At 34.3% G+C, this 26,834-nt stretch overlaps 7 protein-coding genes, 1 long non-coding RNA gene and 1 pseudogene across 21 annotated transcripts; 5 read left to right on the top strand and 4 right to left on the bottom strand.

The window, feature by feature from the left end:
* Nucleotides 1-82: 82 nt before the first annotated feature.
* LOC9324029 (TP53-regulating kinase) lies at nt 83-1,424 on the top strand. The gene is made up of 5 exons (XM_021034164.1): nt 83-193; nt 303-581; nt 658-771; nt 855-927; nt 1,010-1,424. The coding sequence occupies exons 2-5, from the start codon at nt 315-317 to the stop codon at nt 1,045-1,047; spliced, it is 492 nt and encodes a 163-aa protein (XP_020889823.1). The 5' UTR covers nt 83-193; nt 303-314; the 3' UTR covers nt 1,048-1,424.
* A 483-nt stretch (nt 1,425-1,907) lies between these two features.
* Nucleotides 1,908-2,756, top strand: LOC9322481 (annotated as a pseudogene).
* Nucleotides 2,757-3,167: 411 nt separating this feature from the next.
* Nucleotides 3,168-3,811, bottom strand: LOC110230668. Its single transcript, XR_002333790.1, has 2 exons — nt 3,617-3,811; nt 3,168-3,516 (listed from the first exon to the last, which is right to left on the bottom strand). It is a non-coding gene; the product is annotated as an uncharacterized LOC110230668 (long non-coding RNA).
* Nucleotides 3,812-8,695: 4,884 nt separating this feature from the next.
* On the top strand, nt 8,696-9,100 carry LOC110230848 (pentatricopeptide repeat-containing protein At1g63130, mitochondrial-like). Its single transcript, XM_021035034.1, has one exon. The coding sequence runs from the start codon at nt 8,696-8,698 to the stop codon at nt 9,098-9,100; it is 405 nt and encodes a 134-aa protein (XP_020890693.1).
* Nucleotides 9,101-11,910: 2,810 nt separating this feature from the next.
* On the bottom strand, nt 11,911-15,389 carry LOC9322480 (probable DEAD-box ATP-dependent RNA helicase 48). Its single transcript, XM_021034700.1, is given in 11 exon segments — nt 11,911-12,318; nt 12,399-12,489; nt 12,491-12,570; nt 12,659-12,874; nt 12,946-13,041; nt 13,121-13,207; nt 13,297-13,503; nt 13,596-13,823; nt 13,907-13,962; nt 14,087-14,193; nt 14,281-15,389. Coding segments are annotated over 11 exon segments (2,415 nt in total). The 5' UTR covers nt 15,297-15,389; the 3' UTR covers nt 11,911-12,087.
* Nucleotides 15,390-15,629: 240 nt separating this feature from the next.
* LOC9322479 (tetraspanin-10) lies at nt 15,630-18,136 on the bottom strand. The gene is made up of 11 exons (XM_002886367.2): nt 17,752-18,136; nt 17,398-17,510; nt 17,209-17,263; nt 17,060-17,115; nt 16,919-16,966; nt 16,789-16,837; nt 16,618-16,701; nt 16,455-16,522; nt 16,246-16,371; nt 16,069-16,144; nt 15,630-15,940 (listed from the first exon to the last, which is right to left on the bottom strand). The coding sequence occupies exons 1-11, from the start codon at nt 17,803-17,805 to the stop codon at nt 15,875-15,877; spliced, it is 795 nt and encodes a 264-aa protein (XP_002886413.2). The 5' UTR covers nt 17,806-18,136; the 3' UTR covers nt 15,630-15,874.
* A 254-nt stretch (nt 18,137-18,390) lies between these two features.
* LOC9324028 (ABC transporter I family member 1) lies at nt 18,391-22,470 on the bottom strand. 14 transcript variants are annotated; one of them, XM_021034705.1, is made up of 5 exons: nt 21,664-22,332; nt 21,554-21,619; nt 20,681-20,720; nt 20,130-20,179; nt 18,391-19,203 (listed from the first exon to the last, which is right to left on the bottom strand). In XM_021034705.1, exons 4-5 carry the CDS (start codon nt 20,130-20,132, stop codon nt 18,487-18,489), a joined length of 720 nt encoding a protein of 239 aa, XP_020890364.1. In that variant the 5' UTR covers nt 20,133-20,179; nt 20,681-20,720; nt 21,554-21,619; nt 21,664-22,332; the 3' UTR covers nt 18,391-18,486. The 14 variants fall into 14 exon arrangements, 8 of the variants coding, with proteins under 8 accessions (XP_020890364.1, XP_020890363.1, XP_020890362.1 ...); XM_021034704.1 differs by having other exon boundaries at nt 21,554-21,602; XM_021034703.1 differs by having other exon boundaries at nt 21,554-21,592.
* A 123-nt stretch (nt 22,471-22,593) lies between these two features.
* LOC110230847 (probable non-inhibitory serpin-Z5) lies at nt 22,594-24,791 on the top strand. The gene is made up of 3 exons (XM_021035033.1): nt 22,594-23,341; nt 23,536-23,739; nt 24,780-24,791. Exons 1-3 carry the CDS (start codon nt 22,886-22,888, stop codon nt 24,789-24,791), a joined length of 672 nt encoding a protein of 223 aa, XP_020890692.1. The 5' UTR covers nt 22,594-22,885.
* LOC9322478 (serpin-Z2) lies at nt 24,388-26,827 on the top strand. The gene is made up of 2 exons (XM_021034702.1): nt 24,388-25,795; nt 25,990-26,827. Exons 1-2 carry the CDS (start codon nt 25,316-25,318, stop codon nt 26,710-26,712), a joined length of 1,203 nt encoding a protein of 400 aa, XP_020890361.1. The 5' UTR covers nt 24,388-25,315; the 3' UTR covers nt 26,713-26,827.
* The last annotated feature ends 7 nt before the right edge of the window (nt 26,828-26,834 follow it).

The following is a 26,834-nucleotide window of genomic DNA, read 5'->3' as shown; positions in this document are numbered from 1 at the left end:
GTAAGTTTATATGGAGGAATCAGTGTATATGTTTTTTGCTTTTTGTGGAAAGACTAAGTGTTTTCAGTTTTATCTATAGAGGGTGTTTGAGTCTACATTTACCGGAAGAAGATCCATTGTGAAAGAACGATTCTCGAAGAAATATAGACACCCGATTTTGGATGCGAAACTCACACTCAAACGCTTGAATGCGGTTGGTTTATTTTCGCATCACCTTTACTTGTTTCGTTGTTTGAATCTGAGAGAGAAAAATGGAAAAATCGAGTGTTTCATCTTGTATGTGCGTACATTGTTGTATATAGGAGGCTAGGTGTATGACAAAGGCAAGAAAGCTCGGGGTTTGTACTCCAATCCTCTATGCTGTGGATACTCTGCTTCACTCTTTAACACTTGAGTACATTGAGGGCGTCTCTGTTAAAGACATTTTCCTTGACTTTGGGGCCAATGGGATTATTGAGGAACGGTTAGATGATGTTGCTGCTCAGATTGGGGCTGCAATTGCTAAGCTCCATGATGGTGGCCTGGCTCACGGTGATTTGACTACATCAAATATGTTAGTCAGAAGTGGAACAAATCAGCTGGTAAGTATCTGCATTCTGCAGAGCTTCTGTACTTGATTAGTTTACTTATGATTTATGACAATGGATATATTCTCAGGTACTAATCGATTTTGGCTTGAGTGTCACATCGACCTTGCCTGAAGACAAAGCTGTTGATTTATATGTGCTTGAAAGAGCCTTACTCTCAATGCATTCTTCATGCGGGAATGTGGTAAGAGTGATGCATATATTATAACTTCACTACTTTTGATGGGTCTTTCTATCTTAAATGGTGTATTTTGTATTCAAATGTAGATGGATCGTATATTGACAGCGTATAGGAAGTCCTCGAAGCAATGGTCAGCCACGTTTAACAAGCTCGCGCAAGGTACTATTAACCCTCTTCCATGTCCCCTCATAAAACCAACTCTGTTTTCAAATCTTAAAAAAGTCTTCTTTTGGTTATGCAGTGAGGCAACGAGGTAGAAAACGGACTATGATTGGATGAGTCAAGATCTCCAGTGATCCTGTCTTTAAACTTGACTACAAAGCCACCCAAAATTTTTCCTATATGATTGAATAGCGGTGGGAAAACTCATGCCTTGAATGTTTAAATACATGTACACTACTCTGTTTTATTGTTCGATAGCGGTCTAGTTTGTTGATCAGTATGAAGCTGTCGATGCTAAAGTTTCAGTGGGCGTTCGTTGGCTTTTACGGTCGGAGGATGAGGTTTGATAAAATGGACATAAGACAATATTATTTGATGTGCGATCCATTTTTTAGTTATACGTAAACACAATGCCGAAAGAGATTAAACCAGTAACAATCTTTTTCTTTAACCTTATTCTATTCGATTTTATTGTAAAATACGAGTTTACTTTCTTTGATTATTCTCTAAGCACGACCTTATTCTCTTCGATGAAAAAGAATTGAGTATGCATTGCATGACACCGACTCTCAAAGTCTCTCATTTATATCATTTTCAAATATATAATTTAATGTAATTGTTTATTTAAAATTTAAATTATAATTTTTTAAAAAGCCAAGCAGATGTTGACATGTGTAAAAACAGTCTCTTAATGAGTTCTCAAAAATTTCATTAAAAAATAGATTCTCATCTCTCTCATCTATTTTTTTTTTTTTTTTTTTTTAATATTATTGTTAAAAACTTCTGTAGAAACCTTGCAATGCTGTTCTAAGGGAACAAATGTTAAAGGCAAGAGTTATACGAGAAATTTGCTTCAGCCATGTGCGATATCTAATCCTCTGGTCTTGATATGGTCTCAATTGCAACTTCACAACCTTGGTTTCTTCGTTTTAAGAACTTTAAGTAATGCACTACATCCCTTTGATTAATATATCTGACATGTTCATGTCCTTGAAAACTTTTATCATTCCTTTTATCACAGTGCATATCTTGATTGCCACTTAATGGTTACGAACCCCATGGATTACGTGGATCAAATGGCTAAAGCTGGGGCGTCTGGTTTCACATTGCACGTTGAGGTGGCCAAAGGTATATATAGATAGCTCTTTCCCCTACACCATCCTCCAATTTTGTCTCATCCTAATGCTCGGTCTTGACTTGTGTTTTGCTTATTTTCAGAGAATTGGCAAGAACTTGTGGAAAATATTAAGTCTGTTGGGATGAGGCCAGGTGTGGCTCTAAAGCCTGGAACACCTGTTGAACAAGTCTATCCTCTGGTATTGAAGGTACAAATCCGGTTGAAATGGTTCTTGTGATGATTGTGGAGCCTAGATTTGGTGGCCAGAAGTTCATGCCCAACATGATGGACAAGGTTATGTTTCCAACTCTGGAAATCGAAATCCCATCTGCTTATTGAAATCCCCTTGTAACCTCAGTTTTTGATATTCTTGATATAGGTCCGGGCATTGAGGAACAAGTACCCAACACTTGATATTGAGGTAAGGCATCTTAATCCTACTGTTCAGACAGTGTTTGATCTTTCCTTAAACTGAGTTCTATCTCCTGGGTCAGGTGGACGGCGGCTTAGGCCCTTCCACAATCGATGCAGCGGCTGCAGCTGGGGCCAACTGTATCGTCGCAGGAAGTTCGGTGTATAATTTTACATATCCCGATTATTTTTAGATTACAAGTATAAAAAAACTTTTTATTTTTGTTATTCAATCATTAGAATTAGGACTTTGTGATGTTTTATAATAATTTATGTTCAAATTTTAATAAAAATTATAAAATTTTAATAAAAATTATAAAAATATGTCTCAAAAATACATTATTATGTGTTTACTGCAATTTTGAAATAAATATTAGATTAATATGTTTTAAAAATATTAAAATAAACCTAAAACTAGTCCCCGATTAATCCCCGATTTTAATCCGATTTTCCGATTAATCGGTAGGCCCATACCGAGCGCCCGACTAGCGCCTAGCGATTTTTCAAACAGGGGTCTCTTCTATGAATGTATATATGTCTATGTTATCTAGTTTTACTACGATTTAAAAATTATTTCTGTTTATTTTTATTTTTTTTATCAGGAGAGTTTAGAAGTGGAGAAAACTGAATACTCAAAAAAATTCAAGAAAAAAATAGCTGAAATTGAGAAGATTGCAGAAGCCAAAAGAAAAAAAAATAGAGAAACAAAAGGAGCAAGAATCTATCAAAGTTGAAAAAATAAGTGAGAAGCTTATTGCAACTCCAAACGCATATCCACCCAACACCAAACAAAGTCAAAAATACAACTACTTCAATACATGAATAAATTCAAATTATCTATATATGCTTTATATCTTTAAAGCTTGAAGCAATTAGATAGATTCTAGACCCAATTGATTGAGAGAGATCTTAAGCAAACTCATAAAGTAACTTTAATCGAAAGCTCTGCTTCAACTAATAACATGAAACTTACCGGAAAAAAGAAGAAGAAGACAACTTCGCCGGATGGTCTTTGCTAAGAGAAGAAGAAGCTTGATTTGGTGATGACAATAGAATTTCTGGGCAAAGAGAAATCAGAGAAATTTTAGAAATTAGGGTATAACCCATTACTAAACACACAAAAACAGACACGAATCAATCAATTTTGTGAACATCTACCTTTGTGAATATCTTTGATGGACGATGGAACGATTTTGTGAAGATCTTTCTCACCTAGATCTATGAAGAAGAGGACTTGCGAACAAAGAGAGAGATATCGAAAAGGAATAAATGGAGAAGAAGAAGAACAAGTGAGATCGAAAAGGAAGAGAAATGGAGAAGAAGAAGATCACATGAGATCAAGAGAGAGGAATGGAGAAGCTGCGGGAAGAAGAAGATTAGATTCTAGGTTAAGGTATTTTTGTTATTTCAGAGAAAAATAAGGTAAAATGGGCTGGTTAATGGTTTAGGCCCAATTAAAAGGGTGGTTTTAGACCCAATTGATGAAATATGATAAAATAAAATCTCATAAAAAGTTAAGTTAGGTTTTCCAAATTTATATTAATTTTTTGTTTACTTTTTTTTTCCCCTCTTACCATTTCTTATTAATAAAAGGGACTAATTGAAGCTTCTCAACCTATCCACATCAGTAAACTAAAACACAGCTTAGAGAAAGCCACGTCAGCATCAAATTCACAAATAGTCTCACTCCAACATTTCCTTAGAACACGCTTAAAATAAATTAATTACGATCCATATACTCTTAATTGGCTTTACAGAAAACTCTCAAACTTTAGCCCATTAAAACTAAAACCGAAAAAAAAAAATCCCAAACAAGACACCACTAACTCTTCTTCTTCCACGTCTAAACCTACATCGCCATTGATGAACGCCAAACTCAAACCGCTCCGTCTTCCCGTTGTCTGAAATTAAAGTCGTTACCACTTACTTTAAATGGCCACTTCAGTCTCATTGATATCATCTCTTCCCACCCTATAAAATCTGCGTCCGTAGTGCAACCATCACCATCAAATTTTTTGTAACGCCACTCAGAAAAGAAACCATGACAGCTCTACATACCTCCGTCCCTGCGAAGACACTGACCAAAAAAACTTTTGAAGAAGATTCTTATTCAAATTGATCCACTTGGGGAGTTTCCTATTATCACTGTCATCTCTATACTATTAAAAGAGAAGTACAAATGAAAATGGGTCGGGTTAAAATCAGAAAATTGACCTGAAATTCTGAAATCGGATCTTTGAAAATTTTTTGGAATATAAATTCGAATTAATAATGAAAAATCGAAATAAAATCAAATATTTATGGAAATCAAATAAAATCTTATTGTACTTATGGTAACTAATAATAAAAGCATATTTCAAACAATATTAAACATTAATTACGTATAATAAATTTGTTCATATATTTTTGGGACTAATTCCATAACAATCAACGTTTTTGTCATTAATTTCGCTCATTTTACCCAATTATCATTAATTGAAAGATATTTTACTTGCTTTTAAAGATTTCTAGAAAATTTATCACAAATAACCCATCTGTTTTATAAATTAAATTGATATTTTTATTTTGGTCGTGTAAATTAAATAGATATTTTTATTTTGGTCGTGTAAATTAAATAGATATGAAATCCATGTAACTAATTTTAATTTAATTAGATTAAATCGAAATTATGATATTTTCATACCTATAGCTTACCAAAGAAGTTTAATTTTCAATTTATAAAGATTTATTGAATATGATTTTAGAATTATTCAACAAGATGATAAGTATTTATTAAATTTTGTGAATCATGAAAAATAATAATTAATTTTTAATCATTATACTTCATCTTTCAATCTCTCATCTAACAAATAAGATACATATTCTATTATTACTATGTCCAAACTTCATTTTGTTGTATGACTAAATAATATTCCTATTAGAACTGTCAAAGCGAGTTGATTCGTCCCGTTAAGTCCGTTTTGCGATAGACAAAAAATATTTTGACTTGTAGTTAGTCGGTCCGCACGACCCGCGGGTAGCATATATGAAATACAAACACGTCCCGCGAATATATGCGGATTTGCGGGATTGTCCATAGATTTTGTTTAAATAATTTTAAAGTAACCAAAATTTAAAATATTACTAAAATAAATAAATAAATCAAAATACTATTAAAAGTTTGTTTAAATTACCACATATTGAATAAATTATAATTTTATCAATAAATACTAATATGCGGGCTGATCCGCCAACCCGCGGATGAAAACCGATTATACCTATGACCCACTGCGAATTAATCCATGTGGCCCGCTTATTTGCGGGTTTAATATATTTTCCCAAATCTGCCCCATAGTGAGATGATGTTTGCTGGACCCGCGGTTTTTGACCTATTTTGACTGCTCTAATTCACATGAATCGTCTAATTTTAGAATTTTAAAACACAAAATTCTATTTTGTAAATCATAATTATTACGATGGGTATATTTATAAACAATTTTACATTTTCTCTACAATTCGTTATTATGAATATTTATAAGTATACTACACGATTCGTTCTACTAAAAAACACACAACATTAAACGCAACATATGTAAACCAATATTCTCCCGCGGTGGACCGCGGGTCCGATCCTAGTTACGATGTATATATTATCACCGTAAAAGAATTAGAGCATTCCTGCTCCTACTCCGACGAAGAAGATGCATGTGGGTGTTCCTTTCGAGAACAAAACACGTCAAAAGGCTAAGTAGATCAATGATACATTTGTGTAGTCCTGTCAATCCTTCCACTCATTCCCATATTGAAAAACTTATTACAGTCTTATTTAGTTTTGTTTTTTTTTTCCAGGGTATCGGAGATTCAACAGTCAAGAAACCAGAACAATAACAGTGGTAAATTAGAGACTGATCTCATGGTGAGGAGATTATCTTTAAAAGATTGGCGGTCCATATCTTATTTATTTCTTCTTCTTTTCTTTGCACTTCCCTTGACTTCTGCTCAATTTTCATTAATCTTACGCCTTTACCCATCTGTTTCTTTTTTCTATGGAGGTATGCATAGGGTGAACACATCTCTACTCGGGAGACCGCATTTTGGATTGCACAGTCTAGATAAGATTCTATTTTAAAAATTAGAATCACAGGATCCTTTACGATACGAAGTATGTTGCCTTACCGTTATTGTTTCATATGTTCCATGCAAGAGTTTCCAGTTTTTACTCCCTTTCTACCTAGCTAAACTTTGTGTCCATTAGCTACATAAAGGCCAACGTTTTAAACATTTTACATTCATGAACTTGGCTTAGAATGTAGTCTACTTGGTCTGGTGTAGTAAGCAATCCAAATAGTCTTTGTTGTCGTTGATTGGATGGATACGAAGAGATCAAGTTGATGAAATATATTTTTTTTGGCAACTTAATTGAGAGCAGTGATTATTCTCTGGTCTAAGAGAGGAACCACCATGGAGCCTGATCAACTTACTATGAATTAATATGTGTGGCCTGGCCACTGGTATTAAAGCCCTGAAATATATCGCTTACCCAACTTAGGTAACGTCTATCAACTCCCAGCTCAGGTAACCTAGGGATTTTTAGGCAAGGAGTGTAAATAATAAGTTTAGATTTTCTGACTTTTAAATTGTTTAGCATTCCCTGTAATATTGAACCAAGCACATTGATATTAATTATGTAACATTCATAATTATAGATTTCTTTTTAATATTTTAGTAAAGTTATGTATTTGGATGTCTTTCACTATCAAAGATATATAGACTAAATGTTACGAAGTTGTTGTTATCTTATAACCAAAAGAACAAGTCGTCCAAACTTTTTAATTCTATATCCTTCTCATCGAAGTTAACATAAAAAAAGAACACATAACAATCTAAATTGTTGTATCCCAACTTTTGGTTTATAAAGTTGAAAGAAATTATGTGGACACATATAGATTCGTTTTAAATGTTTTAACACCTCTTATGATAATTGCAAAGTCAGATTAAGATTACTTCTACATATTCGTTACGCAACAAAAAAAAGGGGGTAAGACCATCTCCAATATATTTCTCTATTTTTTACCTATATCTCTGTAATAGAGTTGAGTATCCTCTATTTTTACTCCAATGTGTTCCTCTATTTTTTTCTCTGAAAAAGTCTTAACTTTATTTATACAAGAAAAAATAGAGATCCTCCATATAAAGAGCAAAAAGTAAAAATCTCTATTTTAGAAGTAAGAATAGAGGTGGGTTGGAATAGATTTGCATCTAAAATAGAGTTTAGAAACAAATTATAGAGGTGGGTTGGAGATATAATAGAGACATCCAAAGTTAGCAAATAGAGGGAAAACCTTATATTAGAGAAAACCTTATAAACTTTAGAATCATAGTCTTAATAAAATGAAATTAAGGGTAGTAGGCGTTGATATTGTTTTAATACCTCTTATGATAAGACAATGACTTTGTACCCTTAATTTCATTTAAATAAACAATTCCTTATATACAAAATAAGGATAAATAGAGTAGTATACTTTCGTGTCTATTCTAAAAATTTGTTTTCCACATTTCTGAAAATCTTAAGTCATAAAGAAAAGAAGATTTTTTCACCTTTCAATATGAATAGTTTTCACACATCTTTCAAATTCTCAATGTTAGGTCGCAGGTAGTCATGTCCAGTGTGAAGAGGAAGAAATAGAGGAGGAGGTGCAAGCAAACAACGACAATGGCAGCGGTGAAGATGATGAAATGGTAACTCTCATGTTCCTTTCAGAGACGAAAACACTAATGACTCATATATATTCATAGAACTTGGTAGAGTTGAGGACGATTGAAAACAATCGTATGTTTAGATGCTTAAGTGAACTAAAACAGAACAGAAAAATATGCCTTATGTTTTTGTTATGATGGGTGTGATCAACCATTGAACAGAAGAAAAATTATTTTGTGTGTGAGTGTGTTAATTTTGATCCAAGTGTTCTCCTTTCATGCAAAAGCAGACACATTTAGACATATACATTGCTTGTGTGAAGAATACAATATACTTTTACATTGTAAATATATATTACAAAGAATTCAGTTTAAATATAGATAAAACTGAACCATTAATTTTGCCATAATATTTTTTTAAAAATAAAAGATACTACATCACATGATTATTTGGTATGTATTCTATAAAAACGAAAAAATAATGTACTGTTAGATGGACTCTGTAATAATGGGAAGCTAGAGAAAGCATTGGTGGTATTCGAGTATATGCAAAAGAGTGAAATGGAACTTGATATGTATACATATAGTATTATGATTGAAGGGATGTGCAAGGCTGGGAAGGTGGAAGATGGGTGGGATCTATTTTGTAGTCTGAGCCTTAAAGGAGTGAAGCCTAATATTGTAACCTACACTACAATGATCTCAGGCTTCTGTAGCAAAAACCTACTGCAAGAAGCAGATGCCTTGTTCATGAAAATGAAAGAAGATGGGCCTTTGCCAGATGACCGTACCTATAACACGCTTATTAGGGCACATCTTAGAGATGGTGACAAAACCGCATCAGCTGAATTCATCAAAGAAATGAGGAATTGCGGGTTTGCTGGAAATGCTTCAACTTTTGGCTTGATCACTAATATGTTGCATGATGGGAGATTGGACAAAAGCTTTCTCAATATGCTTTCTTAGAACAGTTTATCCCCAAGAGAAAGGGTGTAGTAGAGCAACCATCTTCCCTTCAAAGCATTTGTGAGGTGAATTATGTATTTATGTTACTTTCTAGTGATTACTTGTCAATGCAGTCCTTAATTTACATTTGGTCGCTGTCGTGTGTATAAGCTTCATGAGGATAACTGACACTGTGCTCGGTGTGTTTTATTGTTATGTTAACATAAGATCAATGGTTAGTATTAGACAGTGTGGTTTACACATAAGAATTTGATTTAGAGAAAAGCAGTTTGTACCGGATAGATGATAATTTTATATAAGCATCTCTTTCTACAGCTTCGTTTACGTTTAAGTAATCAAATTTCCAAATCTCTTCTCTCTGGAGCTGATCTTCATATTCTTCGATTGAGTGTGAATCTTGTTCCTGTTCAACTTTAGATCTTCTAACTGTACGTATCAGAGAAGATCTCAAACTTGTCATTATTATGGTTTTAATTTTATTGTAGGTATGGTTCTTAACCAAACATGTAATCTAATATAATTGCTAATTTGAATGATTATCTGGTTCAAATAATTAACTCGTTTTTTTTTGTTTTTTGTTTTTGTAGTTTCCTCCAAAACTGTGTTTTCTTATTGACAAATCAAAATCAAAATTTATGGTTCGTTAGAGGTTTTAAAAATTCAACATGTTTTTTTTGTCAATAACTTTGTATAAGAAATGTATATGTTGGCTTATCAAAAAAAAAAGAAATGTATATGTATTAACAATTATGCAAAAAATCATATATGTACACCAAATTATTTATCTTTGCCCATATATGTGTTATCTATATATACATTTTTGAAGTACATATAATGCTATTGTTTTAAAGAAAAAATTAAGAAACTCATTAAGGCTAATTTAGGAAAACAAAATACTTAAATACATGTATCCAAACAACTTTTACAACTAATTCTCTACTATCCATATAACCAAACACAAATATATATATATTTTTTTTTGATGATGAAATGTGAAATTAGTTGATGTAAAAATAGAGTTATTTACAAGGGATGAACAAATGAAGCAAAAGAGAGCAGAGCATTGGAATCAAGAACAAATCACAAAGCTACTATTGGTTTTGTCTCGAGCTAAACCACCTTTGGATCAAACCTCGGAGCTTCGTATTCTCAAAATATCGCAACGACACTATTCTTGAACGGATAACTCTCTCAATAGTACGGGCTAGTTGAGAGTGTGTACGATATATATTGTTGTGTCTTCTCTCATTCCGTTCACGCCATATGTAATATATGGTAGCTTGGAAACACAAGCGGATAAGAATGTAGTCATACCTCGCAAAAGGATGTGTGATTAACCGTTGAATTGTCGCAGTCCAATCTGGATCCAGGTCCATATTTAATTACAAATATTAATAGTATAGATATTTAAAAGATTTTGTTAAAATTTAAAATTATGATTCCCCTATCATTTTTGTTTGATATATTTTTTGACTTGCTTTATATCATCATATAATACATAAAATAAATAAATTTTTAGATTTTTTTCTGCATTTGTCGTGATTTGAATTTTGAAAAACAAACATGTACAGTAAAACCTCTATAAATTAATAATATTGGGACCATGATATTTTATTAATTCATAGTGTAAATTAATATTTATTAATTTATAGAAAGTTTTGTTTCAATTGTGAAAACTTTTTTATAAAAAATACGAGTTAAAGCAATGTGATCTAAATAAAATTAATATTTTGGATGTTATAAATTTTATAGTTTTAGCCTTAAACACTTAATATTTCGAAGAAAAAATAATTAATTTAACAATGAATAACAACGATTATAGAATTCACATATACAAACGATATACATAAATTAAAATTCAGAAATAGTGACATCCATTGTTGTATTTTAAAAACTTATACGGCTATTAAAACAAAAATTATACATATTCAAAATTTGAAAACTTACAAAATTTTTTACCTATTTTTATGAAAAACTCTAAAACTATTATATATATATATATATATATGTGCAAATTTATATGATTATTAATTTATGATATTACTGAGACTATATTTTTACATAGGGATTTCAAAAAAATTATTATCTTATTATCTTATCGAATTTGGTTAATTTTTATACTGGCCCGACTCGGGACCGGCCAAATTTATTAATTTATCGTGTTTATTAATTTATCGAGTATTAATTTATAGAGGTTCTACTGTATTACTCAAACAATGAAGAAAAATTGTGTGTTCAACGTTCCACATCGGGTAAAATTTTTAGACATAGTTCAAAATCATATTATAAATAAGACTAAAATGAATCTAAATTTGAATGAATATGAACCTTAACTTAACAAGCATCCATATTTAAAAGTTTATATCTCATTTAACCCCGTCTTTTAGTCAAACCGTTTAATTATACCAGAAATAATAAATTTGAAACATTTAAAAATATCACAGGACGGGTTATATAGCGGGACGGATCGACATTAATATTAATTTAAAATATTATTGACTCGATGATACAATACGGGTAAACCATCATTTCATTATTTTGTTAACACTATCAATAAAATACTAGATATATCAAATTAAATTGATATTAAATTATGATTATGTGAAAATAAATTGGTTAAAAACTAGTATAATAGTATAATACTAACACATTTATATTTATTTAAATTAAATTCAAAAAAAAATATGAAACCTATCATGTATTATTGAGCAAAGTGATGTTATTATTGACCAAATCATCATGTATCATTTGTATCTACCCTAACTTATGTAGTTACATCTCAATTGTAACGAATAATATAATAAACGAACTTCTCAAATATGGGATGTATTAACACATGACTTGCTTTACAATATTAGACAAACAAAAATTCCTGTAATTAAAAAGTAAATCATATATCATAATTAAATAACAAAATTAATCTGACCATAAATGTTGATACATTTCTCTTCACGAGGATACACATCTAATTACCAACCCGGGTCGGTTTATTTTCGGATTGGAATACCAGAAATACCTTTGAGACCCATCTTAACCGCGGTTCTTCGAAACAAAGCAGGAGGTTTCTCTAAACCGATAGAATGGCAAAACCGGTTGGCTAACTCGGCCAACGTGGTTTTGTCTCTACCTGTTTCTCGAACCGAGTTGTAATAACCGAGCCAAGCATGGTACGCTGCTTCTTTAATACTTGTATCAATCTTAGCCATTGACTGATCAACCTGGTCACAAAACAATTGTCCTCAATGTCGCTTGGCAATAAAACTCCAGTTAGGAGTATAAACACTAAATTCAAACAAACCTGAAGATTAACTCTTGAATCAAGATCTGGAACTGGAATTGGTTCAAGAGGCAAATCTTTAAGCTCATCAAGAAAATATCTCTCCCATGGGCAATCCTTCTCCTCCTTTGCCTTCTCTTCCGGTTCTACCAAGACGATGTATATATTGTTCTCTATCACTTGGTATACCCACCTATCAACAACATCATACCAAGTCCAATCCGTCAAATATCCATATAAGGTTGTTCTTGACATGAAAAATGTTTGCTTTTGTTCTTTACCTGTATAACCAAAGTAACATCTGGATAGTTCATTCCACGAGCAGATACATCAGATGTGACAAGAATCAGTCTTTTCGATTCCTTAAACTCGTCTGATACACGTGTTCTATGGAGCTGAGGTTTTCTAGCATGAATCTCCCTAACGTTCAATTTCATTTCCCGGAGCAGAGTATACATCAGTGATGTTACCATACCAGTTGAGCAGAAGACTATTATCTGAAATTGGATAGTTATGAGAATAATAAAGGTAAGAGAAAAAACGCTTATATTCACAAGGTTTATTTTACCTTATAATCAAGCGTGTTGCTGATGTGCTCTTTTAGTAGATGAGGTACTAAGTGGAAATGAGAATCGTGAGGAGCAACAATACAAGATTGCTTCACCTGAAACCAAAGCAAGAAATTCACTCACCAGATTCAAGTAGCAAGCTTTTGAGACAAAAAGAAGAGCTTAAGTGTTTACCTTATCATGAGTCTCTACACAACCAAGACCGATTGTGTCGATATAAGAGTGATCCCTTTTCAAAACAAGCTGCGAGACTCGACGGACCTGAATTAACCCAACTTTAAGCTGTGTTTTCGCATTGGATTTTTTCATAAAAGGTAAGAAGAATAAAGTTAGTTATATAGCAATTGTACCTCTTTTGGGATGGTTGCAGAAAAGAGAAGAGATTGTCTTTGACGAGGCAAACAATCTATGATTTTTTCGACATCTCTCCTGAATCCTAGGTCTAGCAAAAGATCAGCCTCATCAACTATAAACAATTTAAGCGCCATCAAACGTGATGTTAAGCCAGACTTATTCTCTATATGATCCAAGAGTCTTCCTGGAGTTGCAATTAGTATCTGCAACAAAGTGCGGAAAGAAAAGAAGATTTACCACAACAACTAGATATATAAACAATTCCCGTAAATCAAAGAATCATAGTTGATCAAACCTGGCATGGCTCGGATTCTAGGCGTTGCTGATCAAGTTTGAAGCGGGTACCTCCAATTAAAGTCTGAACACCGATACCGTCGTGGTATTTGAGCAGAGCCATGCCCTCTGCAGAAATCTGACTCGCAAGTTCTCTTGTGGGACAGAGGATAAGAGCAAATATTGGAGGAACTTTGTGAACACTGTTACCGTTGTTCATAGCTTTCAGAACTGTTTCAATTGCAGGAAGCTGTTTTTCAATTTTAACAGCGTTATCTAAAGAAACAACAAAAGCTAGGGCCAGTGATATTGGGGTAAGGGATTGTAAAATACCAAAAAGGCCATGCTTTTCCCCGTCCCGGTTTTGGCTTTGACTAACGCATCTTTACCTGCTTTACATAAAGGATAATCCTTTGTCAAATGCCAATTCCTTGATACAAAAGAAGAAATTAAAACCAAAGCAGAGCAATCAGAAAAGAACCGGGATAAGAAACGAACTAGAAGGATCCATACCATCGAGGCACTCAGAGAGAGTGGCATCTTGTACTCTAGTCATATTAACAATGCCAGACGCGGAAAGTGCCTTGAGAGTCAAAGGAGATATACTAGACTCATCAAATCTGCAAACATATACAGCAGGAGTAAAAGCTCATCAAAATCCAGACTTGACAAATCAAAAGCCTTAATAGACAACGGGTTTAATATACCTTTTCCTACTGTAAAACGAGTCATGAGGCTCTCGGTTCTCCTTTATTACATTATCCACAGATTTTCTTTTACTGAGATCTTCTCTGACTGTATTAATATCTAACGGAGGATATAGCTCTTCGTCCGTGACATTACGATTCACTCTTTTCGTCAGTTTGATATCGTGGTTTCCTAACGACGCACTGCTTCCTGTCTTCCTCAAATCCATCCAACCTATCATCTTTCCCTCTTCGCCTTCTTCCTCGGAATCCTCTTCAGTTGAACTATCATTCTTCCTAAACTTCCTCCGACCAAACAAACCTTTGTTCCTTATAACTCCGTCAACACTCCTCGAGCTCTTCACTTTCTCCTTGGTACCCGCAAATTTAAGAGAAAAAGGACTCAAAGTATCTAACTTTTTAGCATCAAAGTCATCTCCTTCATCACAAGAACTCTCATTTCTCTTAAATCTACCTCTACTCATACTCGAAAAACCTCTCCTACTACGATCGAAAACCCGACTATTACCCATTGAATAACATGTCCCACTAACTAACTTCCTCACATCAATAGACGAATTAGAAGAAGAAACAATCGAATTCGAACCTGACCGTCCATTATCCCTACGAGTTAATCCCGACCCATCATCTGATTCCTTCACCGGCCCATCGTTCTCGTTCCACAAATCCTCTGCTCCAGCTTTCATAAACCGATCAGCCAAAGTTTTGATATGTTCTTTCGGGCTCATTGGTCCGTGACTCTGCTTCGATTTCGCCGTTTTCTCGCCGGAATCTGGATTTCCCCACATTTTAGCTCGGATCTCGGTCCTAATTCGAGCTTCGTAAAGCTGTTTCTCTTGATCCAAGAGCTTGTTCTCTTTCTCTCTAGCTTTCTTCTCGTGCATACGTTTCCATTGCCACTTGTTCAGCCCTCCAGGGAAAGTTCTCGGACCACCACCCATGTTCCGAGAGAAGATTTGGCTCCATAAGGACCCTGTGAAGGATCCAGATCGTTCCCGGAGAATTAACGAGTACATTTTCCGGTGACTTTTTTTTCAGACGAAATTTTTTTTTTTGTCTCGAGGTTTTTAGGGTTTAAGGCAGAGTAATCCAGTAATTGAAAGCGCTTCACTGATATATCCGGTCTGATTTTCAACAAAACTCGGTATGGTTAAACCGAAATTTAACTACAATTGTCCATGTACTATTTGAACCGGATATCTCATTTTCTGATTGTTAAAGATAAAAGACCGGATTTTGATGGTTTAGCTTTTGATATCCGGTCTGATTTGCATAAGAAATAGATTTATGCCATTGAACCGATAAAATCCTTAAAAAGCAAATCAAAAGAGATTTTTTTACATTATGCATTATCTCATCAAATCTGTTTTTTATTTATTTATAAATTGACTTCCATAATACTCAAACAAAAAGCTGAGTTTTTGTAAATCCAATCAAATTTTTTCCTGTTTTAATTTCTTCTGTTTCAAAAAACACACTGATTACACAGTAAAAAGAATGAAGTTGTTGCTCTTGTGTCTCTCTTGGAAGCATTCACCAACGCAGCGTGGGATATCTCTGAAACTTGAAGAATCTTTAAACCGGGCTTCGATTTCTAAGCTTTGGATCGGTAACTAGCGGCATTTCTTCTCGCGCAGCATCCAACAAAGTAAACCATCGACTGTTGTGTGTTTCAACAAAGAAAACAACCAAATCATTTCTCACAAGAACAATTCAAGATCAGTTAAGTCGAAAAAAACTTGTTTTATAATTGTTGTAGACTTGTAGTTGGGATTAAAGATAGCTTACCAAGACAACAAACAGAACCACATTGAAGATCGCAACAAGTCGCCACTCGGTTTTCATGTACTGAGCTACTCCAGCTCTGCGGTTATTAATCAAACGAACAGAATAATTAGTTTATATCTGAAAATGAATGAGACCATTGTAGCAAAAGAGCTTTAAGGGGGAAGTTGATGGCTCTACTTGCAAGAATCACAATTGTAGCACTTGATGGTCCTCAAATTCTTGTAGAGCTTACAATCTTTGTTAGAACTTATCGAATGAAAGCTCAAGTCATAGTAAGAAGCATTCACCGCAGGATAACCACACCTTCGCATCGAAACAAAATTGAGACAGTTAAAGATTTTGCGGTAAATCAACAAATAAACAAGAAAGAAGAGGCATATATATACTCAGATGGTGGTCGACAACATCCAGCTTCTATCGGGGTTAATTCTGCGGATTTTAATTGTTTGATGGTCTGAAATCATTAGTAAAAATCAAGAACATTTCAAAGATAATCAGTGTCGAATATTCGGTAATATAAGGCATTTTCTTGGTGGAAAGATAGTAGACCTTGTATTTCTTGGAAAGCTTCCTACATTGCTCGGATTTAACAAGACAACTCTTTAGTCTTATCCAGTTACTGGTGTTGTTGAGCTGAAACATCAACGAGAATTAGAAAAAGAGAAAATGAAAGCAAAGTTCTTTACAATTCTATATCCGCGCCACGGTAAATTATAATACCTGTTTTAGAAACCATGAGCTGTAATCATTCAGCTTATACTCTTTGTACCTAGTTTGAGGTAGAAAGTTTCAAGAATTTTCCAATTTATACATTGAAGTATGTAACCGACGAGATATAAGTTACAGTTACCTTAAACCAGGGTTAGTATGGCCAGAACCATTGTTTGTTACAATGAACCTGTAAAACCCCGAAAAAGAGAGCAACAAATGAGGTCTTTAATGATTCAACAGCTGAGTTTTCATGATTAACCACTAGAAAAATGAGGCTTACGCTAGTACGGTAAAGACAAGAATCGCGATCAAAACGATCAGGAGGACAGCAAGATACTTCAAAGGAGAATCAATCATGTCAAGGAAGATTCAAATCCAAAATTTTCCAACAATAGAAACAGAAAACAGAACATGAAAAGTAAAGGATACAATCCAAAGAAGCGCCACACTTCTCTTGCACGCGCCAAGAAATCCGATTATGGATCTGACAAACATCAGATCATAGACATTTCATGAACAATAAAGCAAACACAAAAAAAAAAAAAAAACAAACAAACAAACATAAGGAAGAACCATTGTTGTGTAATGCCAATAGTGAAAGTAGTGTAAGAAACTCACATCAAGAAGATGAAACCACCAAGAGCTATGACTGGAAATGTAAGTGACCTTCTGCAACCATCATTGTGTGTACTCATCCACACCCCAAATATTATCACTGCCACAGCCAATAGCTTCACCAAAAGTGCATAGACATTACTATAAAGTTGCAGAAACAATCAACATTGAAAGGTAGAAACTTGCACATTATTAAACCTAAAGCAGTGGAATTTCACTAAGAACCTTCATAAGACAGAACCATAATCTAAGTTGTACGGAAACCCAGATTCTAATCCATTAAAGAGGAATCAAAGGACGATCAAATGCGGTTCTCAGAATTAGAAACTAAGTAAAGAAGAAGAGGTTTAAGCTAACCATTGTAAGAAGATTGACCCATCTGATAACGAAAGTGCTTGTGCCCATACCCATTTTTTCAAGATTCTTTCTTTTGAAAAACCCCTCCAAAGAATTAAAGAAAGACACAAAATTTAAAGAGAAAGATGCAAACTTTGGTTCAGGGTTCTACAAAAGATTGCAAGAAAACAAATGGGTCAGTGAGAATTTAAACTTCTCATGGGGTCTTTAATCAAAAGAAGAAGAAGAACTGAAGAACGAAAATGACTTGAGGGTATTTTAGTCAATAAAAGAAAAAACAGCTCATGCTTAGTTTCAGTTATCGATGGATGGGGTTTAAGAACAGACACGACACGACATAGTAATAAGAACAATAGGTCAATGTACAAACGTATACGTTTGACTCGTGCCAAATCCTAAAGAGCGACCGCTATTCGTTGTTTCCTTCTTTTCATAAAAGTTTTATTATTGGTTCTTTAATCTGTGGCAATTTCAAGATTAGAATGTGTATTACTTTTTCAGAGCATGGATTCTTTTGTCTGATGACCAAAAGCAAAAGATTAATTTGTCTTTCCAAAAATTATAGTTAAGTTATTTCAATTTTAGGTTAAGTTTGTGAAATTTCCTAATTAATCCATTCCATTAAATTTGGACTTTGGATTTACTAAACTCCACTAACCAAATTTGCTTGAGAAACTAACATTCCATTACACGAGATAAAACTCTCTTAAATATAAAATCTCTTTGATTTCTCTACTAAGAAATGTCTGCACGATCAAGCATATCAATCAAAGTCATTTTCCTTGGAAATCTAGGAGGAAGCCTCAAGATCATAGCATCTTCAATCTCGATAGGAAGATGAGTTGCGACAATTACAATCCCTCCTTTTTTCCTATGCTCTGCGATAATATACTCGAGCAATCTAACTCCTTCATCATCCAAAGCAACAGATGGTTCATCCAATAGCCATATCGGTCTGTCGATAGCGAGGAGCCTTGCAAGTTGCAACCTTTTCCTCTGACCCATGGACAACATTCTCGATTTCTCTTTCACCAGTCTCCCTAAACCCATTAGCTCCAATGTGGGTTGAGCTTTGCCGATTTTATTCTCGAGAAGCTCAAACCATTGGACATTGTCGAGTACTGTGAATCTCTCTTTGATGGCGTCTTTTAAAGAGATCCAGTTGAGTTGGAGTTTGTATTGTTGGAAAATTCCTGATTGTGTGATGTCGTGACCGTTCCAAAGGATTTCTCCTGCAGAGGGTTTTGAGAATCCAGCTAACATTCTCAAGAATGTCGATTTACCGGATCCATTTGTTCCAGTTAAGACAAGTGCACCACCGTCATGAAGAGATACATTCACGTGTCTTAGAATCTGCTGCGCGTTTCTCATGCAAGAGACGTTTTGGAGAAGAAGCCGAGGGATTTGAGGCCTCCTGATAGACATTTTGGGACAAGACTTCCGCCCCGATATCTGAAGAAATAAAAGTCATTAAAGAGGATAAGTAATCTATGAACAAAAGGCTTATGAATTATACAGATTAAGTTCAGAAACAAGATTAACAAAGAACAGAGAGCAATAAATCTATATAAGAAAAAATGATATAACAACCTAAATTTGAGAAAGAAAACAAATTATTCATTGTTAGTCTAAGTAAGAACCATTTGTAAGTGGTTTAACAGTTAAAGGACAAAACACAAACTTTCACTTGGATTACTCCAAAAAGCAAAGCTTTAAGGAAGAATAGACTCATGGTAAATGCTTGTATACATCTGTATCCATAGAAGAATCTACCAATTTCAAAACTGATAAAATTATCCAGATTCTATTGGTTTTGATCCTAGAGCTGACCACAATGCAAGCATATGATTTTGTTACAGCTATGAAGATCCAAAGGTAAGAAAAACAAAGTCGTGACACATCTATCATTTGGACTTTGGAGTTTGGACTATGGCCTTGTTTGTTTCATCATTTGGCATTTGCATCCAAATGATCTATCCAAATGATCCATTTGGATGAAGCATCTGAATGATGTTTGTTTGATCATTTGGGTAGTTCATCTTAATGATGCATTTAAATGAACCTTTGTTTGTTTGATTATTTGGTAATTCATCCACATCCTCATCTTAATAAAAGTGACTAAAATACCCCTGTTTTCATCTAATTATATTTTAATTCTCAATCTTAATCATTTTAATTTTAATTATTGATCAAATATATTTTACAACCAAACAAATGTCAAATTATTATATTTAAAAATTTATAAAATTCCATTTTCATTAAATTAAATTTTTTATAAGAACCAACCAAACATAAACTCCAAAAATCATAAAAACAATACACAGTCTTATAATTTCTGATTCTGATTGCAATATAGAGCAAGTTTTGAGCAAGCCTACCATTAGAGCCTCTCAATTTTGATCGTCTCCTTTGTCAACGTGCTCAAATTCTGCAACAAAAACAAAGCCTTTGTCACATTTATATCAAGAATGGTCTTTTCTCAAGCCAAGAACAACAATAAGATCCAAAGCAACGTGTTCAAATTTATATCAAGAATGGTCTTTCCTCAAGCCAAGCTATAAATAAACAGTATCATTCAAGAGATGCAAGACATGGAAATCAGAATCACTGGAGAGAAAAAAAAAAACTCATCTACAAAGAAATCAGATACACTGTTCCTAAACTCTGCCCATTTGTTTGCTTCCAGCAGAAATTGACTATAATTACATTCCCAAATACGTTTCTTAAAGTTGACATCAATTCAACTTTATCTTTTCTTATATTTCCTTTAAGCTTCTCATCAAGTCTTAGTTGAAGATAGAAACGAGTTTGCTCATCACTCCATGCAAGATTCTTAGTTTAAGATAGAAATATATGATTTCGTAAAAAATCAATCTAAATTACAAAAAAGCATTAAGTAAAATATGAGTTTAAAGGGGAAGATACTCACATCACTACCCTCGATAGTTGACATTGTTTTTGAGTTGTCCCTGAAGGAATAAAAAGAAGCAAAACCAGTTAACAAAACTAGTTTTAAATCAGTCTTAATCAAAAGCAAATCAATAACACAAAACTAATTCTCATTAACAAATGACAGACATTTAGTCCTTGCAATTAATGAAACGGGTCTTATTAGCTTGAGGCAGCCATTGATGTGAAGTTACAAAATTATGAAGAAATTCCCATGATGGACAGACATTCAAAACACTAAACACAAATGTATACAACTTCAGTCGTGTACACAAAAGTAATCCAAACAATACAACACACAAATTCTGATAGATAAAGCAGCAAACAAAAACTCACTAGATTCATTTCCCTAACGAATTCTACAATCCAAAGACAGATGCAGCCAAGCTTGACAACATTTCATCTCTGTAAACGCACTACAGAATCCAAAACAATCCATCAAGCATGAAACGTTTCAAGCTATCTTCACAAAGATCCACCTTAACATTGGTAACAAACATCCACATAAATCTAAACAACACATCATCTTATAAACAGTTACATACAATGCATTGAATTCTACAATCCACCAACAGTATAATCTCCACACACATCCAATCCACATAAATCTAAACAATTACAATGCATTGGAGGTTTCAAACCAATTAACATCTGTATCAAATTCTACTTTCTCGGAGGTTCTATAGAAAAGAGTTACAAGAGAAGAAGAAATAGCTAATCACTGAAACAAAAACTCACCAGATTCACATAGCCTATAAGCATTAGAAACACGAAATCAAACAAAGCCACAACACTCGTCTCCATTGGTACACATAAACTCAATACAAAATCATGAATTAGAGATATATCATACCTCTCAAACAGTGGTTGCAGCGATTTCAATCCGTAACACCTGAAACCCACTTCGAGATTTCAATGACTAAAGGAGAAATCAAATCCAATAATCAAACCCATGAGTCTTACCTCTCAAACAATGGTCGCAGCTAATTCAAACCCACGCACGAGAGAGAAGAAGACAGCCGGCGGAGAGATCAAAGACGAGTGGAGTGGAGTGAGAAGATCAAAGAGGAGTGGATTCCGGCGAGAGATCCGGCGGAGAGATCCAGCTGCGAAGAGATCCGACGAAGATCTCGTTTCTCTTCTCACTTTGTCGAAGGATGGCTCTCTTGAGTCTTTGTCGTGGTTAGAATGATGAGAAGTAGGTTTAGGTTTTTTGGTGTAATTCTCCAACTTAGATAGGGGTATTTAGGTCATTTTATATTTTAGACTGAATCAGCTCCAGTCAACTGCTCCAATCAGACTCAGTCGGAAAATGATCATTTTTTGGATGAGTTTAATAAAAATCATCCAACTGGTTCATCTCACTGCTCTGTAAAATTGTTATAAACGAACATCATAACTCATCTCCATTCAGATGGATCATCTGAATGAAGTAACGAACAGCACCTAAGAGAAAATACGAAATACAAGAGACTTGAGCATAACAAAGTCACATAATATTCAAAAATTCCATTAACCCAATGATCCCAGAAGCTCGAATTGGAGAAGATAAATCCCAGATTCCAAAATTGATGAAATCACAAACAGAACTTAATCAACCGGTACTGTGAAGATTAAAACAGAGTATGAATGCTCAAATCTGATATTCCCAATGGCCATGGAACAAAATCAACCCTAAATAACTTACCGGAGAGGAACGACGGTGGTGTTGGTGATAAACGAGCTCAGATTGTGTTGAAGAAGATGCAAATGCGATTTCGAGAAAACGAAATGAAAATAATCAAACCTTTGGTTTAGGGTTTAGTAGAGGAGACAAAATCGACCTTAAACCGACCGTGAATTCTATAATTAAACCGGGTTAATTTTTGGTTACTCATGTGGTTTATTTTAATTTTTAAGACGCTTTGTGTTGTTTGTTTGCAAACGAGAGACACGCTTTGTTGTTTCTATGGTGGGACACTGCACTGCATACCGGAGATATTTGTATAGTTTTTCGCCGAATTTATGGAGTTTATTAGTATAAAAATGATTTAATGAAAAAGATAAAAATATTATCGATCACAAGTAGATTTTGTATAGAAAATCCGAAAAATCAAAAAAGCATATGCCGTATCAAAAGATTTGTATTCCGTTTTTTACTTAAACCGACTCTACGCAAAAAAAAAAACCTAATCAACATTAAAAGATGGATACAAAAAAAAAACAAAAGCTTAGCACACCATCAGAGGTGAATCCAGAACAGAAGAAAAAGCAAAAACTTAGCAAATCACAAGTAATGGCAAGTCCCTCTTCTCTCTCTGAGAAGGATATGCAAGAAGCGATGAAGAAGCAAAACGAGGCTGCTATGTTCCTTGCAGGGAAAGTAATCTCTGCCCTAGGTAGAAACTCTAACTTCGTCTTCTCTCCCGCATCAATCAACACCGTGGTCACCATGATGACTCCTGGCTCCGACGAGCGTAACGCTGTCTTCAGCGAGATCGCTACCCTCGTCTTCGCTGACGGTAGCACCAAGGGCGGCCCCAAAATCTCAGCGATAAACGGAATTTGGGTCGAGCAATCACTCCCCTTTGATTCCTCTTTGAAGGATCTCTTGGAGAAATTTTTCAAAGCTACTTTTGCTCAAGTTGATTTCCGATTCAAGGTAATTTTTCCCTGTTCCTTAATCTTCTAATCTTCTAATTTAACCAAATAGTATATCTATTGTTTTATTTGGTTAATATTCTTATAATTTTTTAAGAATATTTTAGGGTTTTGAGATTTTTGTTAAACATAAGCTTTCAGTTTTATAATAATCCTCTCTGACATGTTTTTTTGTTTTGTTTTGTTTTAATGGAGGCTGAACAAGTGCGTCGTGAGCTGAATAAATGGGCTTCCGATCACACCAATGGTCTCATCAGAGACCTTCTTCCTCCTGGATCCGTTAAAAGCGAAACCGTTCAGGTTTATGGAAACGCATTGTACTTCAAAGGAGCATGGGAAAACAAATTTGACAAGTCTTTAACCAAAATCAACAAGTTTCATCTACTCGATGGCAAACAAGTACATGTGCCTTTCATGAGAAGCTATAAAAGTCAATATATCAAGGCTTACGATGGTTTAACCAAAATCAACAAGTTTCATCTACTCGAATACAATATACTTTTACATTGTAAATATATATTACAAAGAATTCAGTTTAAATATAGATAAAACTGAACCATTAATTTTGCCATAATATTTTTTTAAAAATAAAAGATACTACATCACATGATTATTTGGTATGTATTCTATAAAAACGAAAAAAATAAATTAGTTTAATTATCAAATATATACCGGGCGTAGTCTGGATTGAAGCCTCTCAATGTGTCCACATCAGCTATTTTCAAAAGCTCTCTAAAATTGCCACATCAGCTCACTCTATTACGCCCTTTGCATCAACCTACGAGCATAAATGAAAATTTTACAACTTCAGTGTCTCATCCACGTAATCCAAACAAGTTTCTTATATCCAATTATTAAATGTCACGTGTCTAGCCATTGTTTCCTCTGTTTGCCATCTTAAAACTGAGCGGATCGTCTTCCCTTGATCTATTCTACCTCCATAATATCCTCTTCCAAAGAATCTAAACCGTCAAAGGCAATAATTATTTTCTGCAACAGGATTCATAGCTTCTTCATATATATTTAGGTTTCCTTTTGATAGAAATCACAAGCAGCGAAACTTTCCTTGCTTCTTCCTCGTCCGTGTCGACATCTGCAGTCTGCTGCTTCTCTATGGAATTTTCACTTTCATACATTTTACATGTATAAATTTGAGATTAAAGTTGCAATTGTAAAGGTCAATGGGAAAAACATAGTTGACTAAAAACATATATATGGTTGCACTATGCTGTCATCGCATAGACTTTTCTTTTCTTTTGGGGAAATTACACATTATATTATGAAAGAAATGCAGTTTAAGAAATTGTAGTTGTGGGGGAAAATAAAGTACTAATTTTTAGCTTTACTGAAGTTGGATTGTTTGAGAAAGAAAGCCCAAGTATGTTAGGATCAAAGTGAGTACTTTTGATCTTCTGATTGTTTGGTTACTCATCACACAGTACAGTGGTTAAGGTTATTCTGAAGATCTTTTGATTGTTTTAAACTCTCTATTTTCTAATTGACGTGACTATCCAACTTTCACCACTTCCTAACATCTTGACAACACTCCTTTAGAAGATTCGCTTTGTGTAGTATAGATTAATTTTGTATTCTCTTAGTCCAAGTTACCAATTTGTATTCATTTGATTTAATTATCAGCAAAGTTTCTCTAATTATGCTTTTAATTTCTAGATTCCAATGATGAACAATTTAAGTTCCCCATGACAAAGTTATCACAAAGTTCTGAAAATATAATTTGGCCACTTCCTAGATGATAAACTATTCCTATGTATATGTAATTATAGATTGAATTACACTCATTCACGTAGATCGTCTAACTAACATATACCCGGGCGTAGCCCGGATTTTCCCCTAGTATTAATGCATGATTTTCCTTTGAACACATTAATACATAAATTTCTTCTTAAACCGACTTTACAAAAAAAAAAACTATATAACATGTATGTAGGCTTACAAAGAAAAAAAACATTAAAAGATGGATCCAAAAAAGAGAAAACAAAAGCTTAGCACATCATCAGAAACCGCAGGTACCTCTCCCTCAAAGATAAATTCAGAAAAGAAGAAAAAGCAAAAACTTAGCAAATCACATGTAATGGCAAGTCCCTCTCTCTCAGAGAAGGATATGGTAGAAGCGATGAAGAAGCAAAACGAGGCTGCTATGTTCCTTGCGGGGAAAGTAATCTCTGCCCTAGATAGAAACTCTAACTTCGTCTTCTCTCCCGCATCAATCAACACCGTGGTCACCATGACGACTCCTGGTTCTGACGAGCGTAACGCTGTCTTCAGCGAGATCGCTACCCTCGTCTTCGCTGACGGTAGCACCAAGGGCGGCCCCAAAATCTCAGCGATAAACGGAATTTGGGTCGAGCAATCACTCCCCTTTGATTCCTCTTTGAAGGATCTCTTGGAGAAATTTTTCAAAGCTACTTTTGCTCAAGTTGATTTCCGATTCAAGGTAATTTTTCCCTGTTCCTTAATCTTCTAATCTTCTAATTTAACCAAATAGTATATCTATTGTTTTATTTGGTTAATATTCTTATAATGTTTTAAGAATATTTTAGGGTTTTGAGATTTTTGTTAAACATAAGCTTTCAGTTTTATAATAATCCTCTCTGACATGTTTTTTTGTTTTGTTTTGTTTTAATGGAGGCTGAACAAGTGCGTCGTGAGCTGAATAAATGGGCTTCCGATCACACCAATGGTCTCATCAGAGACCTTCTTCCTCCTGGATCCGTTAAAAGCGAAACCGTTCAGGTTTATGGAAACGCATTGTACTTCAAAGGAGCATGGGAAAACAAATTTGACAAGTCTTTAACCAAAATCAACAAGTTTCATCTACTCGATGGCAAACAAGTACATGTGCCTTTCATGAGAAGCTATAAAAGTCAATATATCAAGGCTTACGATGGTTTCAAGGTCCTTGGACTACCATACCAACAAGGCCATGATGATACCAAACGAAAATTCTCAATGTATTTCTATCTTCCCGACAAGAATGATGGATTGGATAGTCTTTTGAAGGAAATGGTATCTACTCCTGGATTTGTAGATAGTCACATTCCGAGATACCGAGTTGAAGTGGCTGATTTCAGAATTCCAAAGTTTAACATCTCTTTCATGTTTTCCACTTTGGATTTTCCTGAACTTGATTCATTGTCGTTGTACCATAAAGCTTGTGTCAAGATCGATGAAGAAGGCGCTGAAGCTGCGGCTGTTACTTTTGGAATGATGGAAACAAGCACTGGTTTTCATATGGAGAAGAGGATAGATTTTGTGGCAGATCATCCATTTCTTTTCTTGATTAGAGAAGACAAAACCGGAACCATTTTGTTCCTTGGTCAAATCTTCGATCCTTCGAGAAAATCGAATTAGGTTAGGTCCTCTGGTAGTTTTGTGAGTTGAAACGAGATTGGTTCTGGTTACTTCTGTTAAGAAGGTTTGGTTCGATCATTTTTGATTCTTCGGTTGGCTTTGATCGTTTCTGTTATGAATTT

Source organism: Arabidopsis lyrata, assembly GCF_000004255.2.
Source record: "Arabidopsis lyrata subsp. lyrata unplaced genomic scaffold ARALYscaffold_2, whole genome shotgun sequence".
NCBI classification, from domain to species: domain Eukaryota; kingdom Viridiplantae; phylum Streptophyta; class Magnoliopsida; order Brassicales; family Brassicaceae; genus Arabidopsis; species Arabidopsis lyrata.
This window is presented reverse-complemented; position numbering and strand designations above follow the sequence as displayed.